The sequence below is a fragment of the Melospiza melodia genome, chromosome 3, assembly GCF_035770615.1.
Source record: "Melospiza melodia melodia isolate bMelMel2 chromosome 3, bMelMel2.pri, whole genome shotgun sequence".
Classification (NCBI taxonomy): domain Eukaryota; kingdom Metazoa; phylum Chordata; class Aves; order Passeriformes; family Passerellidae; genus Melospiza; species Melospiza melodia.
In genome coordinates, this window is record NC_086196.1 from 32,534,230 (window position 1) to 32,550,942 (window position 16,713).

The window sequence follows — 16,713 nt, forward strand, 5'->3', positions numbered from 1 at the left end:
CTAAAGAACTCCCATCTACCAAGTCACCAACTTGTTTCCATAACTGGTAAATTTTTAGAGAGATATAAATCAGGTCAGACCTGCGTTTATTAATCTGGACTCTATTTGTAACATGTTAAAACTGTCATTAACACAAAGCTGATAGAGAACCTGGGACATGGAAGTATCCTTGCTATGGTCAATTCTTATTTTTAAGGTCATGAGTATAGAGAAGAAATGAATTTAACAATACTAATATGGACTTTTAAACTCTGGTGTTTTTTTAATTACAAATTTGTCCAAAAAGATGAGTATTTACAAAACATTCAGCCTTTCAATTCTGTTATCAAAACCTGCTGAGCCCAGTACAGATAAACCCTAAAGCAGAATACTATACAAATCCAAAATATAGTAAGATCAGTAAAATTGATGTGATTGATTTAATAAAAACTACACCATTTCCCAAACAGGAAAGATCAAATATGAACCAGCACAGCTTGAAGTGAATATGCAGACTTCCAATAGATTCATTGGAGACAGCCTCCAGGGTGTAATCCAACAGTCTGGTAACTGACACTACATCTACTGACACTACACACTGAGGTGTGTTTAATGAAATCTGTACACACAAAATTTACAAATATTTTCAAAGGTTCATTCGTAGTCTTTGGAAAGATGTAATCGTCAACTCAATAAAATTGATGCAATCTCTCTGTCTAGGAGTGTTTCTGGATAAGGGTTTAAACAGCCTTCCCAAAAGACAAAAAGGATTTAAATTCTTCTGTTGGATGAAAAAATATAAATTTTTAATAAGGCAGAACCCAAATTTTAAAAGGCTGTTTTACACACAATGAGTGTCTTTTCATATCACAGGCAGAAAAAAGGAAAAATCCAGATGACTCAACCCAGGATAGGGAGCAGAATATGGTAAACTCTTCATAAATCCATGTATTTGCTTGCAGAGTATCTTTAGTCAGTGCTTTCAGAGAAAGGCAACATATCCCTTATCTAGTGTCTAGCATAAATAGCTAAGAAGACTGGCATGCACAGAGCTAGGCAGCTTCATGATGCAAAAAAATCAAAGCAGAAGTCTGTGTGTGGTTCTCAGTCCTTCCATAAAGCATCCCAGATTTCAGATGAGATGCTGCTTGCCTTCAGTCAGTAAGAGCAGGGAGCCCTCACTGCAGGGCCCAGCAGCTCATCTCACTGGGTCACTGGCAAGGCCACGTTGACGGGCACTTGGCTGGGCTGCTGTGCTGGGGACCCATTGCTGAGAGGCTGCTGGGAAACAGCTGCCTGCTCCATTTTGCTGATGTGCGTTATGAAGCGCAGCCGAAGTTTCAGAGCTGGTCTTAAGTTACAAATTATCTTCTCAACCTGTTTTAAAAAAAGAAAAAAACACATTCACTAAAAAACAGGCGCATTTTTACATGCCACTACTGTACACAAACATCACACTAGCACAACGAAAATGGGAAAGGTTACAGTAAATAGTGGTATTTACATAAATATTTAATTAAAAAAGCTAACTTGGACCTCTTTTGATAACCAATATTAAAAAAAACCCTTCCTGCTGTAAGACTTGTGCACCAAAGCTTTGTAAAACAACACTTTTAAAAGTGCATACTGTTCTAAGCTAGAGATAAATTGAGTGAATGATTTTTCACTGAACATGAATGAAGTCTTCCTTTTGTCACATGTCAAGCTGCACTACTGAATAAGCAATTAAGTAAAACTTACAAGACATAGATTTAAATGAATAAAAGTTATGAAATATCCAATAGCTTTATTTCTAGCAATAGCTCTAATAATAGTATTTCAAGCACCCTGAAGCTGTATTTTAAATTTCAGACCATATAAATTAATCTTGCAATCTGAGATATCTAATCCACTCCATCTGAAGCTTTTCCCGCACCAACTTCCTACTTTGTATACAGACACTAATCAACTGTTAGCAATTTGTTGTACTGCTACCTGTACTGCTACTGCTACAAAAAGATTAAATTATTATATGGGAAGAAAGATAACTAAAGTATCAATATCTACTGTTTACTTACTTGGTCTTTCACACTGTCACCTGTAAACATGTATTTCATATGATACAAGAAATCACAAATGGGATCCATGTAGTTCAGGTGGGAGCTGTACCGATCTGCATTCAGGAGCATTTCATAAAATGCCACTCCAATCTGTTTACACAGACACAAAGAGCAAGGCAAATAAAAATGGGTCCAATAATGCTTTATATTAACAATATAAGAAATATGTGCTGCTTTTTAAGTAGCTGTGATTCCTAACAATTTACTTTCTTACATGGAAGAATGGACAGGTCTAAGCCATCCCATTATGCTTCAGCAAATGATTCTGAAGTTAAGCTCTTCTTTCTAGCAGGGTCTCTGATATCTGACATTTTTCAGCTAATCTGCCTACTGGTGAGCTCCATCTCTTTTTTCCTCCCTTAACCTTATCCACACTGAAATGAATGTAAGAAACAGTTCATGTTCCTCCATCCTCATAATTCACCTCTTACATAGTCCCAGGAAGTAAGCCTGAAGTATATTTTGCAAGTAGTTTGAGAGCCAAAGAAAGCATCTATTGCTTGATATTTCTGGGGGTTTATTTCTTTTTTGTTTAAAAAGAAATGTACTAGGTGTTTTATCTAACAGGATTTCAGTTAACAGGGTAAGGTGAATACCAACTCAGCAACTCAAATCCTTGCAATTACTGTTTAATCTGTATAGAACTTAATTCTGAATATCTATTACGGATTTCTCTCCCATTCTGATTCATGAGTTAATTGCAAAAGTAAAAGAATCCACACAGTATACAGCAAACCATGAGTCAGACTTTACCTCTATCATGCACCGTGTCCTCTCCTGCTGGAACCGTTGCAGGAAAGGGCCAACAAGGTGGTAAACATAGAGCAACTGGAACTCTGTTTTCACAATGGGTATCAAAGCTTCTGTGAGGAACCTGCAGTATGTCAAGACATGTACTACATCAGCTGTTTGGTTATTTGGGGTTCTTTATTTCTTTCACCTGTACCAAATTGTAGCCAAAACATCACAGTCTCTCTCACAGATTTAGACCTTTATTTCAGGAAAAAAAACAGCGTGCGTCTGGAAATATGAGCTATTCGAAATAGGGCAGCTCTAGAATTAGGAACAGTATTTACTGTTACAGTTGCAGATGCTTTAGGAACATTCTACAGTCCATGCTTTAAGAAAAAATTTAATTAACAAAAGCATAAAAGCTAATCTAGATTTAAAAAGGCTTATTAAAGGCAGTCACACTACATGACAGCCCTAAAGCCTACAGACAACCAGAGTTATGTCAATGGAAGAGGGAGCTGGAAAAAACCTTATGATCTATCTGACAAGTCTTAGAGCTCCCCTGTACATATTTATTCACTGGTGTAAGTGCTATAGGTAGACCTTTGTTATCCACTTTATGTGTGGAATTTAAAAGACAAATTGCATTATCAAATATCATTGCACCTACTTAGGAATGAGAGAAAGCTGTCCAATGCTGGAATGATGCCAGACTGCATGTGCCAAAGCCAAAGTGTAGCTGCAACTCATCTCAGAGTAAGACTGGTGACACGCTGTGAAGTCAAACAGCTGGAATGGGTAACCAACCCACTCTGTCTCTGATGTCAAGCTGGGACTGTTGATGACATTCACAATGCAATCATGGAGAACAATCCAGTATGGTTCCTGGGGGAAAAAACCAAAACAACAGAACAAACCCAAAAATTCAGAATTGTTTATAAAAAGAACATCACCTAAGACACTGCTTCCTTAGTTTTTTCTGCTATTATGGCATTTCTAAAATGTGTATATATATAGATATATAAACATATGTATATAGGAAACTGTTATAAATGTCACATGGTATTGAAATGGTAGTTGATAACCACGAAGATGAAAAATTAAGATGCATGGTACAGAAAGCATCTATGTTAGTGGGTATGGCCACACTCAAGGGTGTGGCATTATAAAGACATATGTCACAGATTTAATTATTTAATTGCCTGATATAAAGGTCTATAAAAGAAGCAAAGACAAAGCAAAAAGCCTTAGTGAAAGAGGTCTTAGAATTATCTAGTTTTCTGAGTGAAAGGACAAACAGACAAAAAAATCGAGATGGAAACAGGAAATAAAAAAGGTACAAAAGACAAAGAATATAGATGAAGAAATAAGGAGATGAAACAGGAAGAGTAAGTAGCATTATAAAAATAATAAGGATTAAATTCATGTTGGCTTCCCTCCAAGAAGAGGAACTATTTTTTGGGGAAGAGAGGTCACAAGCTGCGACACATATAAGCAACACATATGGCAAGATCAAAATTACTCAGGCAGTCTTTGTCAAGTACCAAGAGCCATGATATTCAGAAGATCAAAGTTTCTACTGATACACAAACTGCAGTACTGCAGACATTTCCTTTCGCAATCTCGGCCACATCTCATTTACATGGTTAAGAACTACAGGATGTGAAAGGGAAAGCAATAATTGAAAAATAACTTTGCATTAGAACCTTTATAAATCTTCCTATTACATAGCTCCAGTTCTCAATACCGTACATAAGGCATTTAACTAAATAGTTAAGCAAGAGTGATTTACTTCTTTTCATCCCAGCCTCAAAATATGATAGAAAAACAAAACACCTGATCAATTTTTCTATGCTAGAGGAGTAGATTTTTCTCAAACATGCATGCAGCCTTGTGAATAGCTTGCTGTGGAATCTACAGATGTTAGCTGTAGGTTTTTACAATGAATTCTAGAGAGATGATAAATGTTTCATGGAAGAGTAATTTATTTAAAAGTATAACATATTGACTCACTGGTAAGGCTGTGATAATCAGTCCAATTGCATTCATCCAAGCCGTGATGTTCTCTCTTGGCACCAGGGGCTGACTAGAGACAAAGAAAAAGAAAACTAAAGCTTCAAAGTACTCAACTGCAAGTTGTGCTGCTCATGAATCTACAGACCAGATGTACTTACACTAAGAATGTTTGTCAATTTGAGAGAACTACAAGACACATACAGGTATTTACAGAGCCAAAAGATGGTATAAATGCTATTGGGATGTTGTGTGCAAAACTTTATGCAGGTGTGTTTTGCATTAGCAGCAGGTTTCCTTCAAAGGCTTCAAACTTCCTTCCTTAAGCTTTAGTGCCTAAGGGCTGTTTGTCCCTTTATTGACTCCTTACCTTCATATGCCCCAAACAGAGCTAACAATAATATATTACTAAGCCAAATGAGGGTTTACCCAAGCAATTCCAGCTTGTCACTGCTCAGTGACATCAACTGAATGGCTACAAGAATATCAGGTCCTGCCTCTGACCACAGTTTTTTCAGTGGTTGCTCAAGAAGCAGCTACAGGTCAAATTCAATGCATCATGACAAAAGGTCAGCTTTGGCGCACCATTCTTTCAAAGTACCTCTGATCTACATCAGCATCAGGAAGGTTCAGAGTCCTGCCAGTGATTCCTGTCCCTTTCTTTGCACTCAAAGATGCTGTAGTATCAACTGTACTCCTCTCAGCACAGCTCAAAGAATAACAGACTTTGTCCAGGCCTTCCTGCTGAGCCCAATGGATAAGACCTTTGCCTGCATGATGTCTTCCCTCTAACTTTTATGTGCACTGTGCCATGTCAACTGTTGCTGAAGCACACAATCCACTACAACACAGGAATCTAACACATGATTTTTGTGCTTGATCCCTGTCACCTTGTTTGTCATCCAAAAATACTTTATATATAAAATGTTACCTATATCCACTTTGTTTTTTTAATAAGAAATTTAGTATCAGAGACTACCTTAGCAGTCTCTAATTATGTATGATATATTGCAGAAAACCATTTCAGAAAGCCAACATACCTCTTCAGCACAACATTCAGCAGAGCATTGCCCACCTCCTTCCCTGGAACAGCCAGAGCCATGAGCTCAACACAGGTAACGTGCAGAGCATGGGCAGCTGGGTTAGGAAATTCATTGAATCTCCAGTCACAGTTTGGAAATGGACCAGGGGATTTGCCTGCCATAGGTGGCAATGGTTAAGGAAAAAAAAGCTGCCCCAACACAGACAAGCATAAGAAGCATAGTCATTAAAAACAGATGCATATACCTCATACTAAACTGAACTGAAAATTACTGAAAACAAGTTGAACAATCACATTTCGTTAAAAAGACAGACATACAGAAATATGTATATAAGATGCTGATAATCATTGGAGGACTGCATGAATATATAGCTATAAATATATTACACACACAAAGCCATGCAAAGGATAAACTTTCCTGATTAAGAGGTGGAAAAAACACCAACCATCTCATTCACTGTGTGCTTCCAAGAGGAGAAAATATAAATAATAGCAATTTTCTATGCTCATAATCAGAAACCAATAATTTGCCTCTCTGCAAGATCTTCTAGCAGACTTCTAGGGAGACATTTTATGCAAAAGGAGCATCAGCTAAGTCTCTGGAAATATTCCACTTTCCCAAACAAGACTGATTTATCTGAAATACATACAGAAAAGTTCTCCGGAGTTAACACTTGCATAAAAGCAGGGGTTTATATAATTTTAGCTTTCTTGGGAGACACCAAATAGACTTCTTTCAAGTTACACAATTAAGAAAGGGAAGTTCAGGAGAAGGAATGAAAGAATTTGTAACACCCTGAAGATTGGTAAACTCTTGTAAAGCTGCTCCAGAAAGAAGCCAAAGTCCAAGAAGATTCCTATTCTCTAATTTGCCAGCTATTTCCACACCTTAAATATGGCACAGCTCTCAATATTTTACTCTCAGTAATAGTAATAAATGTCACTAGAAAACAGTAATAGCAATCTCATTTTTGGAAAATTCTTTAAAACTCACACTTTGCAAAAAGCTTACTTTTTGACAATCAAAACTCAATTCAGAAAGTATAAACATCAGTAATTGCATTTCTAAGTGATGCCTAAACAGCGAAATATTTATACAGCTGTACGGTACTTCACTTTCACCATATCTTTTTAAGATGCCTACTAGGGCAGCACATCCCTGTTTGGAATCTTGGAAGAAGTGGAAATTCTTACTTGGATGAAATGAAGCTGTCAGACATTGTCACAGCTTACTTAAAGTAAACTTTTAGAAGGATATTGTCCACTAGTCTTCCAATAAGCTTGCAATAGTAAGCGTCATCAGGAACCCATGGGTTCTCTTCTCGAGGATTCATGGCACATTTGAGGTAAGTATCACTCAGACACCAGCCTGGTGGACGATTATCTTTGAGAGAGCCAATTATGGCATGAACAAGTTTTCTCTTGAGGTTTGTGCGCTCTCTCAAATGCCCCTCATAATAGTGAAGAGTGTTGTACAGGTAGGTCACTGGTCGGTCTGCCAAGGAGAAAGGGAAAACAATAAAAGCCAGAAATAACTTCCAGCATCACTATCTGTGGCAAGCAAAACTAAAATCAAGAGCTCTGCAAGACTAACTTGCATTTATTTTAAAACAGCACATATGGAATTGATTCACGTTCTTTATTACAACATACTCTACAAAACTAATTTTCTTTTGTCTTGTACATACTTTAGTGTTTGTGCAGAACAAAAGAAGTTGAACCAAGAGGGTCAGTATTACTAACAGTTCACAACTTAATGGTAACATTAATATAATTGTAAGTAAACTGATTAAATCATCTCTTCATATACAAGGTATTAGATAAGAAGAATCCAGGTACGAAGTCGTAGTAAAAAAAGACAATTGTAAATTGTCTGAGCATAACATAGCAATGACACCTATAAAAGATATTAAAGTGCATTTCTAAAAGTATTCAAGTATCAGGTCAAGTTATTTGAATCTTAAGTAAGGACAGAGAGAGGAGCTGCTTTTCAATTGTTTCAGTTTTGATAAGAGAAAGTTTGTTAGGACACAGGTCTAAGTATTTACTACTAGAAGGGAATGGAAGGGAAAGGTGTGAAGGAAGCATGAATTAGCAAGAGATACCTGAGTAAAAACAAGTTCACTGTTAGTAAGCTGAAATTCACTAAATAGGAAACGCATTTCTCTGTGTAAATGCGCACAGGGCTCAGAGAGCAGGAAAGGAATAAGACACTGCTGTGCTAATACACAAACATTGAATGAAAGAGGTGAAGAGGACATAATGATCATAACAGAAATCTATCCGACTGTGTTCATGGATAACTTACCATGGAATTTGTATAAACCTCCCAGATGATCCAATAAAGTTTCTAGTGATTTGGACACTGGAAGCAATTCCAGAAATCGATGAATTACAATGTCAAACACTGGCAGAAAGCGCAGGCATACATTTCCAAAATAAATTGGCAAGTACTGGGGCTGGATCTGAACTGGGGGATTCACCTGCTCTGCCAAACCTTCAAAATACAGCTTTTCAGGGTATTTCTGGAAGAAAAGAAACACAACAAAATCAAAATCTCCTCCTTCATAAGTAATGGATTAAACATTCAGCATTTACATTGCTTTAAAAAGACACTTCAGAACCCTCTTTATCACATTTGAATTCAGTGAAGCTTACTGTAAACTTACTGAAGAAAACTGAACTCTGACTTAAATGGATTATTAAAACTTCTTCAAAAAAAAATCCAGAACAAAGGGTCACCACCACTCAAAATGGGCATAAGAGAATATTAGGAATCCCAAAGCCAAGCTGAAAGCAGCCAGTGCTGAAGTGTCCTTTGTCATGAATTTGAAGAGAAAACCCAGGGGAAATAAGCACTACTGGAACTTTCTGCATCATTTGCTGAATTAGAAGACTAAAAATAGGATGAATGTAATAATTCCCTTGGAAAGAACTGTAGTGTACTCAAATAATAGATGGGCACTGCTGAGGGCTGAACTTATGTTTTACCAGTGACTGAAATTTCTATATGCCAAGTTCGGTGTAGTGACTGTGCAGCCATGTCAGATCACTTCCCTGCTACCCTTACACTTTTAGTTAGGCACTGTCAAAACATTGTACAGCCAAGTTAGAGGGCTAATACAGACCAAACAGCTCCTGGATCAAACTAGATGGCATGTATTGAGCTACATGACAGCTTGTTTTATCTGTTCTATCTCACTGTTTATTTTTTGACAGAACAGCTCATTGGCACATCCTTTTCTAGTCAGCAGGAACCAGTATGTCTACAGGAGCATTAAAATCTCAGCAAGTCTCTTCCCTAACACATCAAGCTATCATGTTCTAGTCACAAAGAAGACGGAAGAAGTTTTAATAATTAGAAGAAAATGTAGGTTTAACATTTGGTTGCAGTAATAAAACATCAGAAAATAATATACTGTCATTTTATGACTGTAATATTGGTACAGTCATAAAACATCAGAAAAAAACTTCTCCCTGTATACAAAAACCGTTTTAAGTGAATTTCAGTATAAGCAAGATTATAAAATTGCTTGATTTAGATGAACAAGAATGATCATCCACCCAATTCTTAAGCTACTCCTGTTTTTTAATATTACTACATTATATTTTCAAAATCATTACATACGTGATTTATTATTTTCATACTAGCCCAAATGAATTACAGCTTATTAGGCAAGTCCAAAAATTGATAACGCTGCCCTGTAGATCATGGCTGATATCAATTCCACAGAAATTATTACAATAAAAGAATATTATTAGTTGTGATACCTTGTGGTAACTCATATGCTTTGTATGCCAGTCATTCTGCAGCCAGTGTTCCGGAGAATTCTCCTTCACAAAATCACTCACTCTGTTTCTGAAATCATTAGGCTTCAGTAAGAGTAATTGGATTATGAAGTAACAAACTTGAGCTTCATTTCCTTCATGACTACGCATAGCCTTAAGTGAAACAGATTAGACAACATGAAATTACAGTTGACACTGTGGTCTGCTCTACAGCCCCAAAACATGGCAGCCAAATTTGCTACATCTGCACATAAATTCACACTGCATACATAGTCTTTTTTCAAGTGAAGCCATAAAAGAGAGGCAGGTTCAATCCTCATCTCATTTTCTGTTCCATGGGCAGAAGGTCTTACAAACTTCCCAGCACTTTCTGAAGGAATTCTAGCTTACTCTTACCTGTCAGCTGTCTTACTGAAAATAACTAATTAAGTGACAATGAAGTTAAGATTGCTTTTAACCCCTGGCCACTCTGACATGATTTGACTTCAGTCTGAAAACCAAACTACAATTCAAACAACCAGCTTTACATTAAGATGAGATTTAAAATTAAATACAGAGGACAATCACTTAATGCAAATGTAGTTCTCTCTAGGTGAGTACAGCTTTATTTTATAGGATAACATGAAAAGCAAGAGAATGCCATTTCTGTCTTACTATGATGAAAGAAAGCACACTCAAATGGGTACAAGATTTTCCATATGCCTGTGAATGAATTAATAGCATGGCATATCCTATCTACCTTTTAAGGCTGCAGGAATCACACAACCATAAACCATTTAGGGTAGGAAAGACCTTTAAGATCATTGAGTACAACCATTAATTCAGCAGTGCCACTAAACCATATCCTGAAGTGCTGCACCTACACATTTAAGTATCTCCAAGGACTGTGACTCAATCACATCCTTGGGCAGCCTGTCCCAACACTTTACAATTCTTTCAGTGGAGGTATTTTTCTTAATATCCAATCCAGCATAACTTGATGCTGTTTCCTCTCTCCTATTGCCTGTCACTTCTTATGGGAGAAGAGGCAGTCACCCACCTGGCTACACCCTCCTTTCAGACAGCTGTATGAGCAATAAGGTCTCCTCTGAGCCTCCTTTTCTCCAGGTTAAACACCCCCAGCTCCCTCATCTGCTCCTCATAGGACTGGTGCTCCAGACCCTCCACCAGCTCTGCTGCCCTTCTCTGGACATGCTCAATGCCTGCCTTGTGGTGAGAGGCCCAGAACTGCCCAGCCTGTAGCACTGCACAGGCTGTGACTCAAGTGCAGGACCCAGCACCTGGCCTTGCTGAACTTCAGATGACTGGCATCAGCCATTGATGCAGCCTGTCCACATCCCTCTGCAGAGCCCAAATAACTGCATGGCTCTGAGGTCAGAGACTCAAACCACCAGTCACAACATTTAATAATATCAGTTCAATGGTTGCCATTGAATAACCAAGAAATGTTTCTCTGAAGACTCAGAGAACTGTAAGAGTGTTGCTTAAAGAAGTAATCTACTATTATCTTGATTATTAACTTTGCAAATAGTCATTATTTAAGACCAATCGTTTTTTAAAAGATCGCTACTAAAAACGAATCAGAAAGCAGACTGCATGAGCTGTCATCTTATCTTCTGAAGTGATACTTACCAAACAGAGTATCAACCTATCCAGTGTTACAATATTGTATTTCCACACCATGTCATTGAGAATCTCAATACATTTATTGAGCTGCTGTCCTCCTGCAGATGTAGAGAATTCATACACCAAAAAATCTGCAAATGTCCTGACATGTGCCACCAGAGCTCTGGCCCCAATTCTTTCTAACACTCTAGCAGGGAAGGAAAAAAAAGGCAACAAGAAATTGTTACAGTTCCTTACACATTCCTAACTGGTCTATTTATAGCTCTTATATGAATAAGCAGTTTTTAACACAATTGTCTTAAACAAAAAAAAAAAGACAAAATTCCCTCCCTTTTATTAAATTACTGAAGTAAATGCCAAAGCAAAGCAAAAAATACTGAGAACTCCCAAGTTGAAATACTATTTAGGAGAGATGCTTCAAGTTCACCAATTTACTCTGTGGTATTCTGCTCAGAACCCATGCTTTATTTATATAATTGTACTTATACATCTCTGAGGACAACCTTCTGCAACTCAACTTTATTTTCCTATGCTATGCACTTTAATATAGTCATAGCATTATAAACTATTTCCTCACTGCACGCTAGAGTAACAGATGCTATCAGAAATACTGTTTCATCAGACCTAGGAAGGACTGAAAAGAAATAAAACTCTTTCACAGCTAAAACTGATGCTATTTCTATCAGGAACAAAGTTAAAAAATCAGACAATTACCACTTCTGTAATGAGTTTTCATCTTAATCCAACATTTGTTTTCTTTAGATATATTTGTCCTTTATTCATGTGTAAATGTTAAGTAAATTAATGCTTTTTATTTTCTATTTACTCTTTCAAATTGCTTGAAACACTGCTATTACAAGTAAATTGCTTAATTCAAACACCTCACATCCTTGTTTCTCACCAGGGAAAACATGCACTGCAGACCACTGCATGGTGGAAACAACCCTGACACTGCACAATTATTATGGCACACTGGCTACTACCTAGCTCCATTCTCTTTTACCATGCTATGCATGCTCCAAATTGATTAAAAGAACAAGCTGTTAATTATTAATTATGTCCTCAGAACTGAGGATGCTACTGTAGTAACTTTGAAATAACATGTTTTTAAGCTCACCTGTAACCAATTTGATTAATGTGATCAGTGTCTAACAACATCTTCCACAGGAGACAAAGGAAAAGTGGGGATGAACCTTGAGCAGAGAAGTGTGTGATTATTTCATTCTCACTGGTCATCGACTTCCACTTCCGGTATTCTTCTTCCACATTCTTCTTCAGATTAAAACGGCTTTCCTGAGGCACGTTGTTCTGCTTGAAGAACACCTGAAAAAAATAGGCTTTGCTGTGACTGAGAGCCTACAGTAAAACATTTGAACAGGAAAATTGTGCCTGATTTAGCACTGTATGGGTTCTTACTCACCTGTACCATACAACCTATCAGGGACGGTTGTTATTTCACTGTGATACCTCAGTGACTGTTTTGTCACTAACAAAGCTACATGACAAACTGCCACAAGAAAAAAATGGCTTTTCCAACTTCTTATTTAATTTTTTAGTTTTTAAACCATCTGATCTACCTTGCATCAGAAGTTTGATCAGTATTCCCCTTAGAATACTCTAGGGGAATATACTTAACACATTTCTAAAGAAATAGCAACATTATAATCATGCTGTATTCTTTAGGGACTTGAGATTAACGCAGTCTAGAGAGGGGAAGACTCTCACCAACCCACAAAAGGCACAGGATCTTGTTAAGAGAATAAATGCACAGTTATTTACAATTGTAAAGTCTTCAGGTTTAAACTATTACCTGCAGAGGCGCTGGAAAACAGCTTAGTGTATGTGATGCCCAGTTATGAGGCGTGAAACTCATGATAGTTTGCAGTATGTCCTTGCACCAAGTTCCCTGAATTGAATCAGAGCCTGTGAAAAAGTCTAGAAAATGGATTTATGGTGTTAGAATTGCTCCTTTTGTCATCATATGCATCAAGGCTTTTCTAGTCCAACAGTTTCCTTTTTTTGTCCAACTTCTCCCAGCCCTTTTCTTTAACTTTATTTGGCTATAGAGGACATTGGATATTATCTTTCTTATGCTATTAACAATAAGAAAATTATTTATAAGGTTTGAGCTAGAAATAAAACAATCATGATTTTAACATTTTTTATTTAATTTCCTGTAATGTCAGTAAAACAAGCTTCTGCTGATTAACTGATTAGACTTCTAGAAAAAAATTCTGAGGAAGATAATGATGGTGAAATTGCCAGATGTCATTTTATACTGCTTCAAAAAGGATGCTCAGAAGTACCTGCCCCAATTAAGCTGTAGAAATGAAAGCCTTATTCCCCCAAACCTTGGGCTGATTTCATCAAAGGTTGAGAAATGGTTAAAAAATAAAAAAGAAATCAACATATAGAAGTTCTCTCCCTTTCAAATCACCTCCACCTCCAGTCTTTGTGAATCAGTTGCTCTAACTCTCCAGTGTGTCTGCAGACTAGAACCATAAAAAAGGAGAGAGAAAACATCTCCTTCAAATCTAACAAAAATCTGATCCATGTCACTGCACACTGTTAAAACTTCAAAAGACACAACGAAAGCTTCCTTTTGTCTCTTCCCCAAAAAAGAAACTCAACATTCAGACTACTTTTTCTTAAATACAAGCTATAGAGGGGGTGGCTCCTGCATGATCAGCACAGTTGCTGTATTTCATGCTATTTAAATAGCATGTATCATTCCGAGCATTCAGATTTAAAATAATGAAACTCAAAATAAGACAAAATAACCTCTAGACCCTAGTGTCACAGTGTACCTCTGAATAAACTTTTTAAGAATATCTCATTGTCTCTTCAGTAATAGCTTTTTGCCTAAGAACAAGTAGTTAGAAATTAAAATTACACTTTTTTTTCAAAACCAGAAGTGCATGGGATATGTTTTATGATTAGGTCATTTCCATGACACTCTTTTGAACTGTACTTTAGAGAAACGGTTTGACTACAGCTTTTACTGGGATGTACTGCTATTACCTGTCACATGTGTTGCCCTTGCCAGAGTTAAGATCAAAGCCCTGTTGAGTTCTTCTGATTCTGCTGAAAGAACTGTTTTGGGATCATTGAGGAAGCGTGTGAACTGCGGTTGGACTTCCGAGCTGCCCAACGCTGTGATTAGCCTTAGAGCAGTACTCTCAACACTAAAAGAAGGAAACAGTCCAGTTAGCAAGGAATACTTATGCTGATGCTTCCAGGATTCCAAAAATGGCTACTTTTTTCCTCCATTTACTATTTCAAATAACACAGAAACATTTTGTTTTAGAAATTATGTTCTTAACCTTTTGAAAAAGTTCACTTTTTCTACTGTTTAATACATTTATCAAAAATTTCAGCATCTTATTTTCAAATAAAGCACTCAAAAGTAGATTTAGCAAAAATTCCAAATGTAGAGACCCTGATAAAGAGCTTCAAGTATCTCCAATTTAGTGCCCCCTTATTATTTTTTGCACATCTTCATCTAAGGAATATAAATAAATATATGCAAAACCAAAATAAAACAGCATGAATAATACATAGGAAGCTTCAAAGCTAACTACCATCTTCAAGTATACAGCACCAAATTGTCCTTATTAAAGAAATTAGGAAGCTGAGGAAGTATAACTTTTGATTAAAAGCACTTTAATTTCCAGGGCTTTAGCTGGAAGCACTTTTCACACCAGGTAGTTTGAAGTCATTGGAAGAATTTTTATAACATTGTCTTTGAAATGCCAAAGCCATAGTTTAGTTTATTCTAGTTGCAATGCAGTGCTCATTACAACTGACGAACATCTGTATTTTACAGATGAAGTGACAGAACAAGACTGAGGTCAATAAAGACATCAAGGCCTTGAATTTAAGGAGAAACTTGTGTTAACGGTTTCTTTATGCTCGATAAAGGATAAGCAATTAGGCAATTCCAATTAAGACTATGAAACTGAGAAGCCTGATCCAGTGGAAGGTGTCCCTGCCCACAACAAAAGAGTTGGAACTAGATCAACTTTAAGGTCCCTTCCAACCCAAACCATTCTATGAATCTATGAATTTACTGTATAATTAATTTTGTCTATATGAACTGGTAGCAATGAAGTTACTCTGTCTCACATACTCCCACAAGATTTATTGTACTCTAAGAGTCAATGCACACTATTTTCCCCAACTTTCTGACAACAAGCCCCAGATTCTACATAGAAACTGAATCTCATGCTCTTCAACTTTGTTAACAGTAAGGTAAACTCAAAGCTTTTGCCTAGAATTACCTGCATAACCTCTCTAGACCTTCTCTAACCACCTTTGTCACCTTTCTTGTATTCAAATTAGCCACTGTTTTAGGCTACACACACCATAGGAGGGACTCCACTCAGGTTCACGTACAGTCACCACTGCTTTGCAGAAACTCTTTCAGATGCAGAGTGAACCAGATTAATCCTCTGACCTGACTGAAAATCAAACTTACATAAAAATTAAGTGAAACCAACTTAACTCTTGTAATGGAATTAATCTTCCTCTACAGAGGGAAGTAAACACAGTCTCACTGGCAGACAAGCCAAGCACTGATTACAAGTAGCAGGCATTGCCCTTTATCTACCATGCAAGAAGCACTTCTTGGATATGACAGTTCTGTCCAAGAACTGTCCTGTGTGCTAACCCACGACACTGCTGCCACGTGTGCGCAAGACGCTACCTCTTGCATCTCTGCAGAGCACTACTACTAACATCCAACTGTACTGCTGAAACACACCCTGCTGAGACACCCCAGAACAAGTCAGTCACAGAAGTAAGACTGGGAAGTGCCATTTAAACAGCTCTCATGAAGCTTTCTACAAGAAGAAGAAGGAATCTGTGTTTATGGACAAATATGGCAAACGTCACTCACCAGAGATGGAGCTGGTTCTGATTAGTTTGTGGCACAGCAGCCAAGGAATGAAGATGGCTAAGGAGCTGGACTCTGTAATGAGGCTGGATGTGATGCATCCGATAGCTAAACATTTCCAGCAGAGTATGCAAAATTCCCCACGCGTGAGATTTGAACACTGTTGGCAGGAGCTGACCTTATGGAAAAAACGTGTGAAAGGTAAGTTTTATAACTGACCACACCTTGAAATATAACTAGAGTACACTGGTTTTATTAGGCTATAAGTCACAGACATTTGTTTTCAAAACTGTATTACCTCCAAAGAGCATACGTGCAAGTGCTGTCTGAAGATGCTGTAAATGTATACAGCTTAATCTTTTGAATATACACATACAGCAGACATGCAAACTATTTTTACAAGAGCAATTATGTATCCTCTGTGTCTCAAAGTAACTTTGCTTGTGCTTTTCCATTAAGCATTTTTTTACACAACACAGCACAGCTGGAAAGGTCCCAGCAATACAAGTGATGGCATAAAGGGACAGCAGCACAACTAG

General features: G+C 37.3%; 1 protein-coding gene across 2 annotated transcripts in view; it reads right to left on the bottom strand.

The window, feature by feature from the left end:
- Positions 1–239: 239 nt before the first annotated feature.
- MED23 (mediator complex subunit 23) overlaps positions 240–16,713 on the bottom strand; it is a 37,453-nt gene continuing 20,979 nt past the window's right edge. For both annotated transcript variants that reach the window (XM_063151192.1, XM_063151191.1), the window contains 14 exons: positions 16,178–16,352; positions 14,302–14,465; positions 13,091–13,215; positions 12,398–12,603; positions 11,287–11,467; positions 9,637–9,807; positions 8,174–8,390; positions 7,124–7,360; positions 5,864–6,029; positions 4,824–4,896; positions 3,481–3,695; positions 2,832–2,952; positions 2,037–2,168; positions 240–1,356 (listed from right to left, as the gene is read on the bottom strand). In XM_063151192.1, coding sequence (XP_063007262.1) covers positions 1,183–1,356; positions 2,037–2,168; positions 2,832–2,952; positions 3,481–3,695; positions 4,824–4,896; positions 5,864–6,029; positions 7,124–7,360; positions 8,174–8,390; positions 9,637–9,807; positions 11,287–11,467; positions 12,398–12,603; positions 13,091–13,215; positions 14,302–14,465; positions 16,178–16,352 — 2,357 coding nt within the window. In that variant the 3' untranslated portion in view covers positions 240–1,182. The remainder of the gene's footprint in view (positions 1,357–2,036; positions 2,169–2,831; positions 2,953–3,480; positions 3,696–4,823; positions 4,897–5,863; positions 6,030–7,123; positions 7,361–8,173; positions 8,391–9,636; positions 9,808–11,286; positions 11,468–12,397; positions 12,604–13,090; positions 13,216–14,301; positions 14,466–16,177; positions 16,353–16,713) is intronic.